Source organism: Apiospora aurea (assembly GCF_038362705.1).
Source record: "Apiospora aurea strain CBS 24483 chromosome Unknown utg000004l_segment0_segment0, whole genome shotgun sequence".
In the NCBI taxonomy this organism is placed as follows: Eukaryota; Fungi; Ascomycota; class Sordariomycetes; order Amphisphaeriales; family Apiosporaceae; genus Apiospora; species Apiospora aurea.
The window spans coordinates 2,566,237-2,583,051 of record NW_027117391.1 but is presented as its reverse complement, the minus strand read 5'-3'; the positions used below and the strand labels follow the sequence as shown (position 1 = coordinate 2,583,051).

Genomic DNA, 16,815 nt, shown 5'->3' with positions numbered 1-16,815 from the left:
GGCACTTTGAGCGACTCAATCGAGCAGCAGGCCCTGCATGCTAACGGACTCTACCCACACCCCCTCCAATACATGATGGTCCACTTCCCAAGTGAAGTTAACACCAAGAACTCCTACAACTAACAAGCGATATAAAGTTATACTCAAGTATTCCGCCTCCAGATGACTGCCCACCAAAGTAATCACTATTCACTTCCTCTGCGCTAGGATCTCCATTGCTAGAGCCCGGAGACTCTCCGCTCCCGTAATGGCGCTTAGCGCGAGCTCCACGCCGGCCTCACGGCGGATCCAATTGCGCAGCTCAACCGAGACGAGCGAGTCAAGACTCAGTGAAGCCAGGGGCGCGTCGGCCCCTACGTCGTCACGTTCAAGCATGGTCATGGCCGCGACCTTGGTGATGAGGACATCAATCAGGCCGGGCAAGGGGTCGTCGACCGCCTGCTGCCAAGGTGTACTGCGGCCGTTCGTGGAGGAGTGTGGGCCGTCCATGCGGGCGGCGCTCTCGCCATTCTTCAACATCATCCTCTTCTTCTTGGCGGCCTCTTCCTTGACGCGCTCGCGCGCGTACACCGGGTGGATGTAGTCCCAGGGCCCGTCTCGGATGGGCCGGCCGTCGAGGTAGAAGGTGCAAGCGATGGCCTTGGCGTCGCGGTGGAGCGGCGATGACGCCTGTACAGCGCCCCCGACGAGCGTGCAGATGTCGGCCATGGTCAGCGTGGCGCCGAGCGTCTGCTGCAGCAGGTCGCTCAGGTTGTTGCTGGCGACGTAGCCGACGTCGAGCACGACGGGCAGGGCGATGGCGACGGTGTGCAGGCCCAGGGCGCGGCGGTACTTGGCGAACTCGTGGTAGAAGACGGCGGAGCCGGCGTAGATGGCTTGGCCTGGGTTGCCCGTGTCGCCCAGGAGGGAGCCGAGGCCGATGAAGAAGTCCATGCCTTTGGGCAGCAGCTCGTGGAGGTGCCACGCCGCGTCCACTCGCGGTCGCATGATGATCTGCCAGTCCTCGTACGTGGCGTTCTCGAACAGCTTGTCGCTGAGGAGAAAGGCGCTGTGAATGACGCCCCGGACGGGAGGGAGATCCTTGATGGATTCCATGACCCCTTCCAGCTCTGTCCTCGACCCGACATCGCATGCTAGAGCCTTTACGCACACGTTGGTCCCCTTGTACTTGCTTAGAAGCTTCTGGACCTCGGCCCCAGAGGCACCACTGCGACCAAGTAAAACCAAGTTCATGGCGCCGTGCTGGATCATCCAGTATCCCAAGCTAAGACCAATACCCTTGGTACCGCCAGTGATCACGTAGGTCGCCTCGGGATTCAAGGCAACATTTGTTGGTCTCAGGTCGCCCTCAGCCATGACACGCTCGTTCCTCCCAAATGTCACCACAACTTTACCCATATTCTCAACAGTTCGGAGCCTGCGCAACCCCGATTCGAGCTCCGATATGGGGAATACCGACACGGGCTTGACCGGAACAGCGATGCGGCGCTGGACCAAGTCAGCAAATGTGGAAATGATGCGGCTCAGCTCTCCAGGACGGTGCTCGGCCAAACTGCGCAAGTCAATGCTGTGGGAGGTGGCATTCTTTTCGAAGGGCGTCATCGGGAGGTGGGTGTTCTGTAGGGCATCCTTGTTATTGATCTCGACGAACCGGCCCAAGGGTGCAGCCAATGACCAAGACTCTTTCATGAGGTCACCGGTGACCGAGTTGACGATAACGTCAATACCCTTTCCCCTTGTCGCGCAGAGAATCTTGTCGCGAAACTCGGCGTTTCGGCTTGAAAAGATACGTTCTCTTGGTATTCCGTGGGATCCATGGAGGAACTCCCGCTTGTCGCTCGTGCCGGCAGTGGCGTAGATTTGGGCGCCTAGGTGCTGTGCAACTTTGATACATGCCTGGCCAATGGCACCAGAGGCACCGTGGATCAGGACTGTCTCGCCCTCTTCAAGGTGTGCGGTGTACACCAGAGCAAATATCGCCATAGAATACGCCAGGGGCATAGCCGCAGCATCCGTAGCGCAGATGGACGGTGGAACAGGAGCAACATGGGAAGATGACAGCTTTTTATATGTAGAGAAGCCACTGCTACCCTCGACAGAAAGGAAGAAGACGTCATCTCCCACATGCACGCCCGTTACGGCGCGGCCGGTCTTGACGATGGTGCCGACCCCATCGTACCCTGGCGGAGTCCAGGGCACGGCGCCCAGGATGAGGCTCAGATCCCGTTGGCTGACGCCAGCTGCCGTGACCCTCAGGAGGACTTCTTTGTCTTTCAGAGTGTCCTGAAGTACATCGGTCCGGCGGTAGTAGATCGAGTCCGGGCTGCCGGCGCTGTCAATCGTCATCTCCAAAGCGCGTTCGCCATCCCACATGTGCTGCAGCTTGCGGCATGATATGCCTTGCTCCACAGCAAACGGTCCTTTCAGCTCTCTTAACAGCCGCATTCGGGGCACCTGGATCGACCCTTCGTGCCACACAAAGTCCAGGTCCTGTGTGCGCGTCACCTCCGGGTCTCGAAGCTTCTCGGTAAGGTCAAGTATTGCCGATATGGCTTGCGTGATCAGCGGGAGCTGGTCAAGAAGCAGCAAGTTCCTCGGCTCGTCCTCGAGCCGCAAAGTGCGCATTATTCCCTTGATAGTCCCACTCTCGACCGGTCCGTTTTGGGGAATGACCCATAGCAGCCCTGCATTGTGTACCAAGAGCTGCTTCAAACGGTCAAATTTGGATGCATCGATATCTTTCATCAGACTTTGCCGCGGCGAGTCCAGTACAATGTAGAGCGGATCCTCAGATGGGTCGAGTTCAGCGAAAGCCTTTAACTTGGCAGGACATCCGAAACGCTTCGTCACGGCATCAGCGACGAGGCGTGCAAATACAAGCTCTTGTTGGTCCATGGACGGCCCACACACCGTCAGTGCTTGACTTCCTTCCATCTTGCCAACCCTGGTGGTACACATGATGCCCATGACCTGCTCTTGGCCACCCAGCTGGTCTCTGACGTTGACATCCACGCCCGAGAAGCCGGTATCTCGGAGCAGACGATCCCAGACAGGGACCGCCATCATCGGTCCTTCCTCGCGGTCACGGTACTGGTCTTCGGCATACCACCAGCCTGGGAGCAGGAAGAAAGGCAGGAGAGTCGGTGGGTGCGCGCTCGCCTCTAGCAATAAGAGCTTGCCCCGGGGCTTCAGAAGCTTCCGTACATTTGCCATGGTGACACGCATATCTGGCGTGGCGTGCAAAACGTTGGCGGCAATGACGACGTCATAATCTTCGAGTTCAAAGCTCTGTCCGACGGGGTCTTGCGTGATATCCAGCTTTTTGGAAGGTAATGTGGCGAGACCACTGGGCAAGCTTTTCGCGAGCGTTCTCAAAGAACCCGGTAGAGATATCGGTGAAGGTGTAGTTGACATACACACCTCCTTCTTCCTTCCGGTTGCGTGTTAGTGCCTCGAGTACGGGTAACGTGGTCCCACCCGTGCCCGCGCCGACCTCAAGGACCCGCATGTTATGCGTCAGGTCGGAGAGGTGGGATACCAGCCTGCCCATGGTTTTGCTGAAATGGGCGTTCATCGCATCGGCCTCATAGTGGCGTGTCAGGAGGCCGTCGCTGAGCATGATCTCGAGCGGCTCGACCTCTTGGCGCAGAATGGGCACGATCTGCTCGCCTAGGACGCAGAGCATCTCACCCTGGGCGTCTCGGTTGCGGACCAGGTTGCGCAGCTCCCTCGCCGCTGCATCGGAGGCAAGAGTCACCTTGCTTGCAGCATCGTGCCGGATCCCCCACTTGACGAACTGAGCCAGATGGTATGGCAGTTTCGAGCTGTCATCTCGTGCTGTCTCCACCAGTCCCTTGTTGATGTAGTACCATGCCATCCGCTTCAGGTCCTCAGCGCGCGTTTCCTCAGCTTGGTCATCGTCATGCTCCGGAAGAACCTTCTTAATCTGATCATCCGATAAGTACTCGAGACTGGGCAGAAGCTCCCATCCCCAGTTGTCCGGGAGGCTCGCAGCTGGGTCAATATTCTCTTCAGCAGACCCAACAGTGCGGAACGCGACTGACTCCCACTCGGCGATAGGAGTCAGCGCGTTGTCGGGGCCTCGTGAGAATGCCGCCACACCAATCTGCATGCGACCTCCTTTGAAGTCGTAATGCAACAATCGGGTAACAATGTCAAATCGCTGTCCAGGGGTTGATGGTATCGTGTTAGAGACGCGGAAACGGCTGATATAATTTGGCATCTGGGCCGGCAGCCGTCCGTCGTCGGTAACCTGAAGTGGAGCGCCTCCTTGAAGGAACCCATCCAATGTTGGGGGGTCGACCGTGACAGGGGAATTGGCATTGTCGGGCAGGCTATCCAAAGCGCTGCCAAGATCACGCAGTTTGTGTTCGAGTACTGTGAAGCCTTTCCCCGAGAAGAATCTGACCGAGTTCTGAAAACTAGGCCCGAACCGGGTCGCTCTCACACTAGCTTCTTTGTAGTAATTAGTGAGGTCGTGCTCGATGAGTTCCCCTGTCGTACTGACAAGAGGAGCCGAGACCTGCAGTCCCGTAGTATCTGCCGCCATGGGGTTCACCTCGGGTTGGACAGAGCCATGAGCATGTACTGTCCAAGCGGTAGCGTCATCCCAGGTTGAAATTTCGAAGTCCCAAATCGTCTGGGAGAAACTTCCCGCGCCTGTGGCGGCCGGTTTTAGTTTGGTGACCATGTCGATGGCCTGCTCCTCTTAAATCTCCATGCGCTCCTTGATATAGAAATCACGGACGACGAAAGCGGCCGCGGGCGCGGTACAAGTCTTTCTCGCAGCTTCAATAGCACATGCAATATACGCTGTCATGGGGAAGACCACAGCACCGGCCACAGCATGATCCCGAATCCAGGGTATCTCGTCGAGTGTGAAAACCTGCTGATATGCACGCTCCTTGCCGCCATTGGAGGACATAGGTCTTCCAATCAAAGCATTGTAAGGCTCCCCAGGGAACAGTCTTTCGTGATTGGACCTTGATTTAATCTTGTAGCTCGTCGATTTGTCCCACGCATAGGCCGGAAGATCATCAAGGACGTCAGCAGTGCCCATGCTAGTCCCATTGACCTCCCCAAGGTTGACCGAACCGCCCAGTGTGAAAAGTGAACTTGCCAAATTAGCGAGAGCCTCGTCTCCGTCTGCGCCGCGTATCAAAGAGGGAAGATACGTTAGTGGAGCAATCTGCTGACTTTCGAGCTTCTGGGACTCAGTGAGTTCAATCGTCTGCTTGATGGGATTCTTCAATGCGGAATGAGGGCCGATCTCAATGATGACGTTAGGATGTATGCTTTTCTTGCCGGTCATGTCTTTGCCACGGGGCATGGCGAGAGTTTGTATGGCGTCGGAAAATCTCACTGGGCGAACCAAGTTCTTCACCCAATATGTGGCATCAATCGAAGCTGTATTCTCAACTTGTCCGGTGACAGAAGATACGAAGATCGGATAGGACGTCACCCCTGCTGGTAGATCAGTGGGGTCCTTATTGCAGAAAGGCTTGATGGATTCGATGTAGTAATCAGCCACCATTTCAATATGACGCGAATGGTAGGCAAGCTCAACATTGAGCCGGCGAGAGAACAAGCCTTTCTCACCGGCGGCCGTCTGGATACTCTGGATAGCTGGGGCATCTCCGGAAATAGTGACGCTCCTCGGGCTGTTGATAGCGGCAACAACCGCGTAACCGCTTCCCGCATGCTGCTTGATGAGATCGATTGCTTCCTCGGGATCGACCCCCAAAGCAACCATAGCGCCTTTTCCGGCATATCTGGATAGCAATCGGGCAGCTGCTTGGCCTCGGAAGTAAGAGACAGCACAGGCCGCCTTGAAGGACAGCAGACCTGCGGTAAACGCGGCGGCGATCTCGCCACTGGAATGTCCGGTAACAACTGCGGGTTCCACACCCCAGCTCTTGAGAAGCGACACAAGGGCCAGCTGGACCGCGGTACATGCCGGCTGGCTGATCATGGCGTCGTTCACAGACGAACTATCATCGGGCTTCAAGAGTTCTTTGGTTAACTTCCAAGAGGCGCCAAATTCTCGAAAATTTGCTTCGGCTACGGCAATAGCCCCAGAAAAAGTCTTGTAATGTTGCAATCTAGCGGACATTTGAGGATACCTGTTGAGTTACTGATAGTTAGCTGATGGTCATTTGTGAACGGTATGATAAGAAGAAACAGGCCAAAGACGTACTGTGCACCTTGTCCAGTGAAGGCGAAAGCCACGACCCTATCCCTTGCTCTGCAAGGTTTGGCAGTGGAGAGTTTCTCTATCAAACTCATGACTGAATCTGCTACAACAGAGACTCTGTGAGGAAAGTGGGTGCGACGCTGGCCTAGCGTATAGCTCAGACGCGCCATAAACGCATCTGTTTTAGGTGCTTCGCTAAGATACTCGTCGAAGGACGACAAGTACGAGATGAGGCTCTTTTCCGACTTTGCCGAAAACGCAAAAACTCGTTTTGGTGTGGTCGTAATGCCATTATTGTCCGACCCGTTGTCATCGATGCCATTGCCGTTTGATAGGTAGCCGTTGGTCTCTGTATGTGTCTTTGACAGAGGCCCGTCGATGATTACAGCAGCATTACTGCCACCAAACCCTGCATTCCAAAAGTCAGCGTTGTGCCCAAGGCCAGGTGTATTCCGAAAATAGGCTTGGTCTCACCGAAGTTGGTGACCAGAATCCTCCTGGCCTCCCCTTGGGGCCATGGGATCTGAGCTTGGGGAACAACAATTTTCTCCTTGTCTTGAATTTTGGGATTGATAGACTCAAACCCTGCCGTCGGTAACACGATTCCGTGCTTCACTTGAAGAATGGCCTTGATCATTCCAATCATGCCACTCGCTCCCTCCAAATGACTGGATAGAGCTTGTTAGCTAGGAGTAACCAGTCCAAGGAAAACAGCGGCAGACGAACCCCAGATTAGACTTGACCGAGCCAATGTAAATTGGGTTCGAGGCCGTCCGGCTCTTTGTGAGTACGGATGTGAAGGCGCCCGCCTCAATAGGGTCACTATATGCGTTTCTTCGTTAGCCTGGAGACCTTGCTTTGTTATAACTGGACGTTGCCTACCCCACAGCCGTTCCGGTTCCATGACCCTATTCCAGAGTCAATAAATGCGTAACTTGATCTTTGCTTGTGTGTTGTAGGTAGAATGGTTGGTTGGAGATGACAAACGAGGTGGTCCCACTATTCAACTACCGGAATACTCCACTTATTCAGGGGTCAAAACGTCAATTGAGAGACAACAACACTCATCCTCAATGATTGGGACAACACTTTTGAAATACGTCAGGGACATACCTCGACGACAGCTGTCTCGGAAGGATCCAAGCCTGCGACCTCATGAACCCGTCGGAGCAGCTTCCGATGAGCAGCACCATTTGGCATAGTAATACCGTCGGACCGGCCGCCATGATTGCAAGCAGAGCCTCGTATGAGAGCTTGGATGGGGTCTCCATCTCTGACGGCATCGTCCAAGCATTTCAGCAGAAGGCAGGCACCACCTTCGCCGCGGCCGAAACCGGAAGCTTTGGAGTCGTATGAGTAGCTCTTATCATCGGCCGAAAGTGCGCTGCCCAACCCCGGACTCAGCACAGAACAAGATTATTCCGGAAAGAGAGGTAAAAGGGAGTGATGTTTACTTACCCTGTCTTTTCGAGCGCAAGAAATCCACCGGGGCTGATGTTCAAAGACGCCGATGCTGCGAAAGCGGCGCTGCAGTCTCCGTTGCGGATGGCCAAGACAGCCTGGTGCACAGCATACGCACTAGAAGCACACGCCGAGTCGAGAACGGTACTGGGCCCATCGATATCGAAGAAGTAGGAGAGCCGGTTCGCAAGCATGCAGGGCGCGATCCCCGTAGCAGTGAAGGTCTTGACGCCAAAGGTGTCGTCGGTCAGGCACCCCGAGTAATCGTGCTGGCCGCTGCCGATGAAGACGCCTATCTTCTGGCCGGCGAGACTGTTCAGGCTGTGGCCGGCCATCTCGGCGGCCTCCAGGGCGACTTCAAGCAGCATGCGCTGTTGGGGGTCGGCGTTCTTGGCCTCCTCCGCTCTCATGTTGAAGAAAGCGGCATCGAAGGCGTAGATGTCCTCAGGGACGAAGTGACCACCCTCAACCCGGAAGACGCCGGACTTCTCGGCGCCGGGCCTGCAATACGCGTCTTGGTCAAAGCGGTCTGCGGGTATCTTGGACCAAGCCGATCTCGCCTGTGCCAGGTAGTCCCAGAGTCCCTTTCCGCCAACCCCAGGGGCGCGGTAGGCAAAGCCTACAACCGCGATGGGTGAGTCGGGCATCGCTATCTGTTATAGACTCGAGATTTTTCTCAGAGCAAATAAAGGAATAGCTCGGTGGGTCAACAACAGGACTGAGCCTACGTCTCGTAACACCAGCTAGCTGCAAGCCACCAGCCCTCTTCGGTCGATAGAAAGAGTGTTTTAATAAATATGACTGGTTATCTGGTTCATCGGATTCCAGCTTTTTATTGACGTCACCACTCCTATTTGTCCCGCTATCAATCTTATCATCAATAGTAAAACAATGTTTTCAAGAATCACGAGCTTACATTCTGGGCCATATCGGCATTGGAAGAGCGAGTATGATAACCAACCCATTCACGTCTCTGTTGGATGTCTTCTCAACCGATTTCAATACCAAACTCGATTCAACTTGCAAAAACAAAGCTCCCGACAGCGTGTACTTTTACACGCACGCCAATGCAAGGTATCGTGGAGCGGGCCTCGAGCCCCTGTACGAGCCTGCACCATACACCTGTCAAAAGCTAAGCACCAATTCAGTCTGATGCAGTAGCTTCCCTGGACACAACGTTATCAAACTTGATGCAGCGATTCTACCGAATCTCGCCATGTGTCGGGATATCTTCTCAAGCATGTGCTCTCAAACTCCAACAAGTCGTAAGTTTTTTTTGGTTTCGAAGCAAACGTCACGTCAGCTTCAATTCCCTGCCTGTAACACAGTTTGCCAAGAGGACAACAGAATCGAATCTACCCCTGTCCTAACGTGGGAGGATCAAACACGTTGATCGATGCATGCTGTGTTGTGCAGCAAAATAGGTGTGCACTCCCAGTCTGAACTTCTGTCTGGGCGAAAAAAGAGTTCCACACTCTGTGCAGCTAGTTTGGTTGTATCTCTGGCATGTGACTGGGAGCTCGAGTCTAGTTCCATTGGCCAATCGCGTTACCGCCAACAGCTAGGTCCTACCACTATGGCGAGCCTATCGAACTACCGAGCCTTGACCTGGGGGGTAGGTTAAGTGTTACATGCATGAAGCAAAAGGTTAATCTTCGCTCGGGCAGATGTTTGGGGGAGCGCCCTATTCCGTTGACGGGAGCTTATACCCGCGGGTCTGATCTAACGGTAAGTAGCGTCGGACGCTCGGCCTCCCGAATCTCGTTGACTCTATTTCAACGGCAGCTCGTGATGACGCTCGAGATGTGGCGGTGACGTCGACGAGGATTTCAAGTCAACTGGCTCCTGATGATAGAACCCTGGCATATACTGCACGAATCTGGTATGATGATGCATTTGCTGAAATCAAGAGACATGGAAGATGTCTTTCAGAGAAACCAGACTCATGGCTGGAGTAGAGTGCGATGATAATCTCGAATGGTATTGGAGGCGCTAGATACATAGAGATATGCAGGAATGTCGTTTGTTCTATTCACGTTCCTCCTGTCTTGCCCTTGGCATTTTGAATCAAGTCAGAAAGACATGCTTGGCACTCCTCGAAAGCCATTCGATAGGGCATTCCATAATGACACGCGTCTCTCTCATCAAATGCTCGACCATTCCAGGCTTGTGGGTCGGCACCTTTCTCCAATAGCCATTCGACAAAGTCCCAATCCTGGCAGCCATGTCGAGAATGTCTCCGCTCTTGCGCCGAACGGGCGCCAAGTGAGGAAAGTAGTGGAGCACCAGGGCGGAGGGACCCTTGCGGGCGATGGTTGGATCCGCCCTAGGGTCGAGGAGGAGCTTCAATATACTGATGTTCTGTACGCATTGCACATGGTGTAGGGCTACTTCCTGTTGTGGTCCCAGGACCTGGTTGGGATGCCACCCATTGTCGAGAAAGACCTGCAGCAGGGAGAGCAGTTTGGGATTGCAGCTTGCGAATATGTTTTGTGTCACACCGCCAATCTTGTTCAGGTCTGTTTGGAAGATGGAATCGAGGTAGCGTGCCAGTTCGGCGTTGGAGCAGCCGCTTGCGAAGATGTTAGTTGTTGCGAGCCTCGGGGCGGGCCTTCGCCCGCGTATTATTCTTAGTCGTTGGTCTCCCTGGATGTACTTCATGACGTTGGGGCACCTGCTATTCAGGATCGTTTGCGACGCCTCTCCAGCAGCGTTATATCGCTGGAAGACTCGGGTGTGGATTCTGGTGCTCTGCTCCTGCATCAGGTATCGCACAGTCTCGATCTGAAAAGCATGTGCTGCCTTTTCCAGGCCGAACTGGCGGTCGCCATGAGACGGATGGGCGTTCTCAATATAGTCGCGGACCTCAGGAGCGAGCGCTTAGCACAGCCACCTATCAGCTCGCGGAATATTCCCTGTTGGACCTTGACCAAGATATCCCCTTGATGGCAACAACGCTGCCTTTGGTGTAATAAGTACTTTCTGCAAATAATCGACAGGTCTATTTGTCTAGCCATGCATCACATCCAGTAAGATAAGCATCATGCCCACTGAAATAATCATGATTATACTTCGATACTAAATGGTCCCCAATGTGTACAGGACGGATGCGTCGTGGGGCCAGCGCTGTCGCTGTCGCCATCAAGGGGATATACGGAGTTTGTACCACGTCATGGCCCTTGCTCTCACAATGACATCCCAACCAGTTGGCAGCAAGGCAACTTTGGCAGGTTGGGGTTTAGCTTAGGCCGCGGCGCGGTCTGGCTGTTGGCCAGAGCTATCATAATTGTTAGTCGGTATCGTTGCCTAAATTTATAAATATAGCCCCTCAATACGCATCGTGGACAAGAAAGGGAGTTATGGGAGGTAGTTGTGATTTAACCAACATACCGTACTTCGGCATAGTATTGTACGCGTACTTTAATTTGGCAGAGAGCTGCAACCGCTGACACGAAAGAGATATATGAGGCGTAGAAAAAGTATAGAATGGGCAGAGTATCCGGTCAATCTAGAAACCAAGTCGCCTCTTTAGAGTATAGCTCTATATATACACTATATACACTATACACACTATACACACTATATATACTATATACATTATACACACTATATATACTATACACACTATACACACAATACCCTTGAATGCTGGTTCTCATCATGTACCTCACAAAGGCGCTTGTCATCGCAGCCGGATTGGCATGCGGTCCGGTCAATGCCCATGCCACTGATGCCTCTCGCTCTTCTTCGCCGGAGGCTATTGCACCTGAATTGCCTCCGTGCATCAATCTCTTCTACAAAAGGGGCATGGGCTAGTCATTTTTGGGAATCGCCATTTGCAAAGGACGAGGCCTATTTTGAAAACGATGTCATCCATCGTTTGCATCATGGCTTAGGGGTGCAATACATGAACCAGTTTGGCCTCGATGAACTACGGAACAACGACAATCAACCAGAAGGTCACATTTGATGATGTCAACCAACCCCGTGTTTTCGTCATGGCGCCACGCATCTTGCAACTTACGTCGGATGGAGATTTCAGCAGCTCAGAAACGGCCGGCGGAAGCAGGTTCAAGTACAACCGTCACGTGAATCGAATACTCACTGAACTGAGGACTATATTCCCCAAAAACAACGAGCTTACCATCCCCACTGTCCAGTACTCCCCTCAACAAAAGTGGGTGCATGACGATGCCGCTGACAAGGATGATTATGGCGATACTATGTTCAACTCGCACCGGGGCAAATTGCTCATTCAATACCAACCGGCTCCGAAGAGATGTGACGAGGCAGAGGAACCCAAAGCCATGTGGCGAGTCTGGTTTGAAGGGCACGGTAGGTTACAGCAGTCCTATTGTGTACGCCGCGTGCCGATAGTATCGTCGACGCCAGCGCCATCGTCGCTAGCACCCTATACCCCTTTCACTCCATCGGCAGCAAGTCCTCGTTAACATTGGCTCTTTCTTTCCCTCGTCGACATCCTCACCCCTTCCACTTATCGACGCTAGCACATCTGCCAGCTACCTGCATTATCCCGAGGCGCATCTAGCCCACACAGCCCCCCTAGATTGATTCATGTGATCTCCTTTACCCCCCTCAAAACTCTACTAGCACTATAGACGGCCGTTGATTGAACCAAGTAACTGACCCTTGCAGACATTGGAGATAGACATGCCGAATGGGTGCCAGCAGATCATCAACACCTGATGCGGGATGAACGAAGCTGTCGTATTAAGGCACCCACTGGTACCGCCACCCCCACCACCCAAGGGCCAGCCCCTGCTCCGCCAAGCCCTACGCCCACGAAAGCCCAAACCGACCTGCCGCCATCGCCCCCGCCCCCGCCTTCACCAAAGACATGCAACTTGCATCTTCACGAGTACGTTGAGGGACCCGAAGCTATATCTATCAAGGTGGACTACGACTTTTACGACGGGAGGGACAAGCCGAAACACTCAGGCCACTTTACCAGAGGCTGGAACGAAGAGTACCTTGTGCCGACGGCCGATACGGGACTCGCACACCCAATCTCCGTGACCGTGACCAACCAGCTGCCGCGAGGTACATTCGATTTGGATTATCCATCGTCCGAGCGTCAAGGAGGTGGCGGGGTCGGCAAGAATACCAGAAAGAGATGCGCACGAACGCAGTGGAAGACCTGGGTAATCAATCTCAAGTGCGGCGAGTTGGAGTGGCCTAGCAGGGCTAGTTCGAACCTGTTGAAGCAGGATCCCAATGTCCTGCCGAATTGCCAAGTCGGTGGTTGGGCCGAGAATGACTGGGACGGGGCTGACAAGGTCAATGCCCACCGGCAGATGGATTGTCGGTTTGCTTGCTAATTCTACCAATGCATTGGTCTGAGGTTCTAGATGTTCTTTATTGGCGTTCGTATGTGCACTGTCAGCTTCTATAACAAGTACCACTTGCCTCGTCATTCACAATAGACGAGATACAATTGATAACATTGCCATATTGCCACTGCCACGATTTCAAATCTTCACTAAAGGACGTCGCCTTGGAATTCGTTCCTTGTCAGCCCGGCTGCCTTGCCCCTATCCCATGGCCCTCGGGCGATGTGAGTTCTTCACCCAACGACATCTCTGGAGTCGTAAGTATATAACCGTCGTGACCATGTCCCATGCCACTTGTGCAATATTAAATCTTCACCGAACGACAAATCCTCAAGTATCGTTCCTTTCTACTCACCTTATCCCGTCATGAGCCACAAGTGCGACGTGAAATTTCCCGAAGAAGATATCCTCGAATATCGTTCCCTTCTGACCAGCGTGCCCCCGTCTTGTGTCACTCGTGCGACATAGAATATCCCGAACGAGACACCCTCTTAAGTCGTTCAGTTGCGATCGCCGTGCCCTTATGACGTGGCACTCGTGCGACGTTCACGCCCCACCGAACGCGCGCTCCTCTCAGATCGGTCGCCGTCGTCCGCCACGCCCGCATTCGACGACACTTAGCCGCTGCCACGGTACATATTACGAATTCTGACCGACGCACCGACGGCCTGTCTCACGAAGACGCGAAAGGGTCGAAAAATTGCAGCGCCGAAGACGGCCCTAGCGCCGTTTTGGGGCAGATCCCGTGATGGCGCCGATGATGGCGTTTGAACGACGCAGGGGCGGGCGATGATACATCCGCGCTCAACGCCGGACGATGGGTATCATAATCGCAACATTCAAATCGAAGAAGCATCATGGCCATAATATTTACGTCAAAGAGTGTTCTTCGAGGCCACACGCACATGCCTCGAATGCCTTTCCCCCCAGGTATAAAAGCCTCGCGCCCTCCCCCTCCAGACAAATATTTTTTTCCTCCTTCTCCTCACATTCTCACCTTCCTATCCCTTTGGAGGGGCGTACAACAGTCGGACGTCCACCTTGGAACCTTCATTTTCCTACGTCCACTTTCCTATGTTCACTTTCCTATGGTAAGCACAATCCCATCTGCTAACCTCGGCGACGCTTTATTTCCTTTTTTTCTTTTTGCCCTCCGAAGCCTCGGCGTCCGACACTTTGGCGACGTTATGGGTTCAAAGGGACACGCACTCTTTGCAAGCAGAACAAGCCTGGTGTCCCAGACACAAGGGGAGATACACTCATCATGATGGCTGTATTGACAAGAAGAACTAAGTACAATTCGCAACTAACTCTGAGGCCTGACTATGTAGTCGTATTGGCAAATTACAACGCAGAACGATACGCTAGTCGACTAGCATTGCCTTAAAGGCAGCAGGACTTATTGCTCTGGAGGCTGGGAAGAGTCTCCAGACAACCACTCGGACACCGCAAGCCTGCAAAACACATGAACCAATTTTTTTTCCACTTCGTCATTTCCTGCTTCGTTTCCTTCCTACAGCGACTTGAAACAAACCCACCATCACGACTAGTCGGTCGAGAAGTCAAAGTTCGCCAAGGGATCATCCGACTGCTCGCTCCGCACATGCTCGTCGTACTCCGCAATCTGCAGGAAGAGCTCGTCGATATCCGTTGCCGTGGTCGTGCCGGCGGAACCTGCTGCCGTCTGGCGGGACGGGCCAGCCAGGCCGCTTCCGGCGTGGCCCGAAGCAGCCGAGGTGCGTGTCGTGGTGCCAGCCCGAGCAGGGGCTTGGCCGTGTGACTGAGCGGGGAACTGGCTCATCATCTGGGACTGGGCGGCGGGGACCCGGGAAGTGTGCGCCTGCTGCCGAGGGGTCGGAGTCGCCGACAGCTGGAGGAGAGCAGCGGAGGCCATGGCGGTTTGAGGCGTCAGCGCGGCCGGGTACGCAAGGCCCTGCGATGGCGTCGAGTGCTGCTGGGGAACAGGCCCGTCGACCTGCTGGATCTGCTGGACATGACCGCCGCCGACCGTGAGGCCTTGCGTGCGATCGACAAGACCCTTCCAGTAGTCACGCTCGCGGACCAGGGCGCCGTTCTCCTCCTTCAGGCGCTGGTTCTCCGCCGTCAGGGTATCGATGAGGTTGACGCGGCGCAGGCGGCTGCGTCTGGCCGCATCGTTGTTGCGTTGGCGCTTCAGCCGCTTGTTCTCCTCGGCCTGGGCGTTGTTATGGATGCGGCGGCGCTCGTACTCCTGGACCGAGAGGCCGTCGTCCAGGGGAAGCAATCCGTGACCGATGGTGGGGAGCTTGCGGCGGCTAGGGTTTGGTCGGTCTTGGGCATGTTGCTGCTGCTGACCCTGGGGTTGGTGAGGGGCTTGGGACTGGGCAGCGTATTGCTGCTGGGACGGGTTGTTCACGGACGTGAAGTTATTCTGGGCACCGTTGGAGGAAGACATCGTCCTGGCTGTTCGACGTATCAAAGCTTGTTGTTGACCTTGATCTAGATCCGCTCAGTCAGAACGTACTAAAACTTGGATTTCTTGGTATGCTGAGATCGACTTGTGCGAAGACAATGTGCATGTGTTGTAGTATTAAACATACGATTTTCAGAGTAGTTTGCTGACATATAGTCTAGAAGGAGGCTCGTAATGGCTATTGCGAGCAGTATTTATACCTCTAGAAGTCTTTGTTTGTAGGTTAGCACTGGATACCAGGACTGTATCGCAGGTATATATTGATTCAGGGGTAATCGCTTACACTGGTTGCGCAGATGCGGTGCAGATGCTGTGTAGATGCACTAGTCGTGATGTCTATCTTTGCTTCGTATGTTCTGTGAGCAGATGTGTGCATTGATGGAGAGGATGCGTTCACAAATACTGGTCGAACGAGACTTTATATAGTGCAGGAATTGCAGCCAGGCTGCGGCAATATTCAATCTCCGTAGCAGGATCATTCGATCTTCCTCTTCGACTTGCAGCCATTGAATGTCACTTGGCCACTCCTTTTGGCCTTCAAATGACCCCCTAACGGTCCGCAAAGATGGGATGGCATCGATGAATGCCTGAGAATCCCACCTAACTCGTCTCCCACGTGGACCGTCTGATATGTAGTAGTGGACTCGGAGTCATCCTAGGCTGGGCGGTTATTCAATCGAACGTACCACAGCTCAACATGATGCATACAGAGTACGCAAAAGGCCCTTTGTAGATTCCACGAGCCGTATCGATATCTCATGACCGTCCAATACTTTGACCATTCTGGCGTAAACATGACATATGCATACACGATATGAATAGCGAAGTTTTCTTCGAACAGCGGTTTCCATGTAGCGGCCGATTGTGATTCAAGTCCGCACCGTGAAACAACTTGATCTCGTGTATCTGATTTTGTCTGTAGATACCGAATGCAATTCTTTGGCACGTAGCAGGCAGGGGCGCCTGAAGCTGTCGAGACTGCAAAGGTCGTATTACTGGTATGATTCTTGACCTTGGGTACGTACCGCGTAGGTGTGCCGTACTAACAATAGAAAAGTACGTAGCAAAGTCGAGACGGTTGGGTTCACTAATCTTTTGGATGTCGAGGGTAGGGCTGAATAGGGGTAAAGCCCCTCCATGAGTCAGCCAGAACGAATTTGTGGTACCTTGACCAACCTTCAATCATTCGTCAATGTACTTCGAGTCGATTGGAAATCTTCAAGCATTTGTTACTTGGATGCCTAGGTTTCCGACCGGGAAGGCCTAGAAGGAATTGGGGATGCACGTGGCCAAGGCAAAGTCGGGCAAAGGTGTCTCCCCGTCCCCAGCAAAGGGAG

The 16,815-nt window shown here is 53.7% G+C and overlaps 5 protein-coding genes across 5 annotated transcripts; 1 reads left to right on the top strand and 4 right to left on the bottom strand.

Annotated features, from left to right (window-relative positions):
• Positions 1-189: 189 nt before the first annotated feature.
• Positions 190-4,711, bottom strand: PG986_005579 (uncharacterized protein; the record flags this gene model as incomplete). The annotated part of the gene is made up of 2 exons (XM_066841801.1): positions 190-3,346; positions 3,381-4,711. The coding sequence occupies 2 exons, from the start codon at positions 4,709-4,711 to the stop codon at positions 190-192; spliced, it is 4,488 nt and encodes a 1,495-aa protein (XP_066701663.1).
• An 18-nt stretch (positions 4,712-4,729) lies between these two features.
• PG986_005578 (uncharacterized protein) lies at positions 4,730-8,322 on the bottom strand (the record flags this gene model as incomplete). The annotated part of the gene is made up of 7 exons (XM_066841800.1): positions 4,730-6,122; positions 6,218-6,623; positions 6,689-6,882; positions 6,941-7,036; positions 7,097-7,122; positions 7,328-7,613; positions 7,673-8,322. 7 exons carry the CDS (start codon positions 8,320-8,322, stop codon positions 4,730-4,732), a joined length of 3,051 nt encoding a protein of 1,016 aa, XP_066701662.1.
• Positions 8,323-9,742: 1,420 nt separating this feature from the next.
• PG986_005577 (Ankyrin repeat protein) lies at positions 9,743-10,438 on the bottom strand (the record flags this gene model as incomplete). The annotated part of the gene is made up of 1 exon (XM_066841799.1): positions 9,743-10,438. The coding sequence occupies one exon, from the start codon at positions 10,436-10,438 to the stop codon at positions 9,743-9,745; it is 696 nt and encodes a 231-aa protein (XP_066701661.1).
• Positions 10,439-11,601: 1,163 nt separating this feature from the next.
• On the top strand, positions 11,602-13,014 carry PG986_005576 (uncharacterized protein; the record flags this gene model as incomplete). Its single annotated transcript, XM_066841798.1, has 2 exons — positions 11,602-12,010; positions 12,332-13,014. The coding sequence occupies 2 exons, from the start codon at positions 11,602-11,604 to the stop codon at positions 13,012-13,014; spliced, it is 1,092 nt and encodes a 363-aa protein (XP_066701660.1).
• A 1,558-nt stretch (positions 13,015-14,572) lies between these two features.
• Positions 14,573-15,460, bottom strand: PG986_005575 (uncharacterized protein; the record flags this gene model as incomplete). Its single annotated transcript, XM_066841797.1, has 1 exon — positions 14,573-15,460. The coding sequence occupies one exon, from the start codon at positions 15,458-15,460 to the stop codon at positions 14,573-14,575; it is 888 nt and encodes a 295-aa protein (XP_066701659.1).
• Between the last annotated feature and the right edge of the window lie 1,355 nt (positions 15,461-16,815).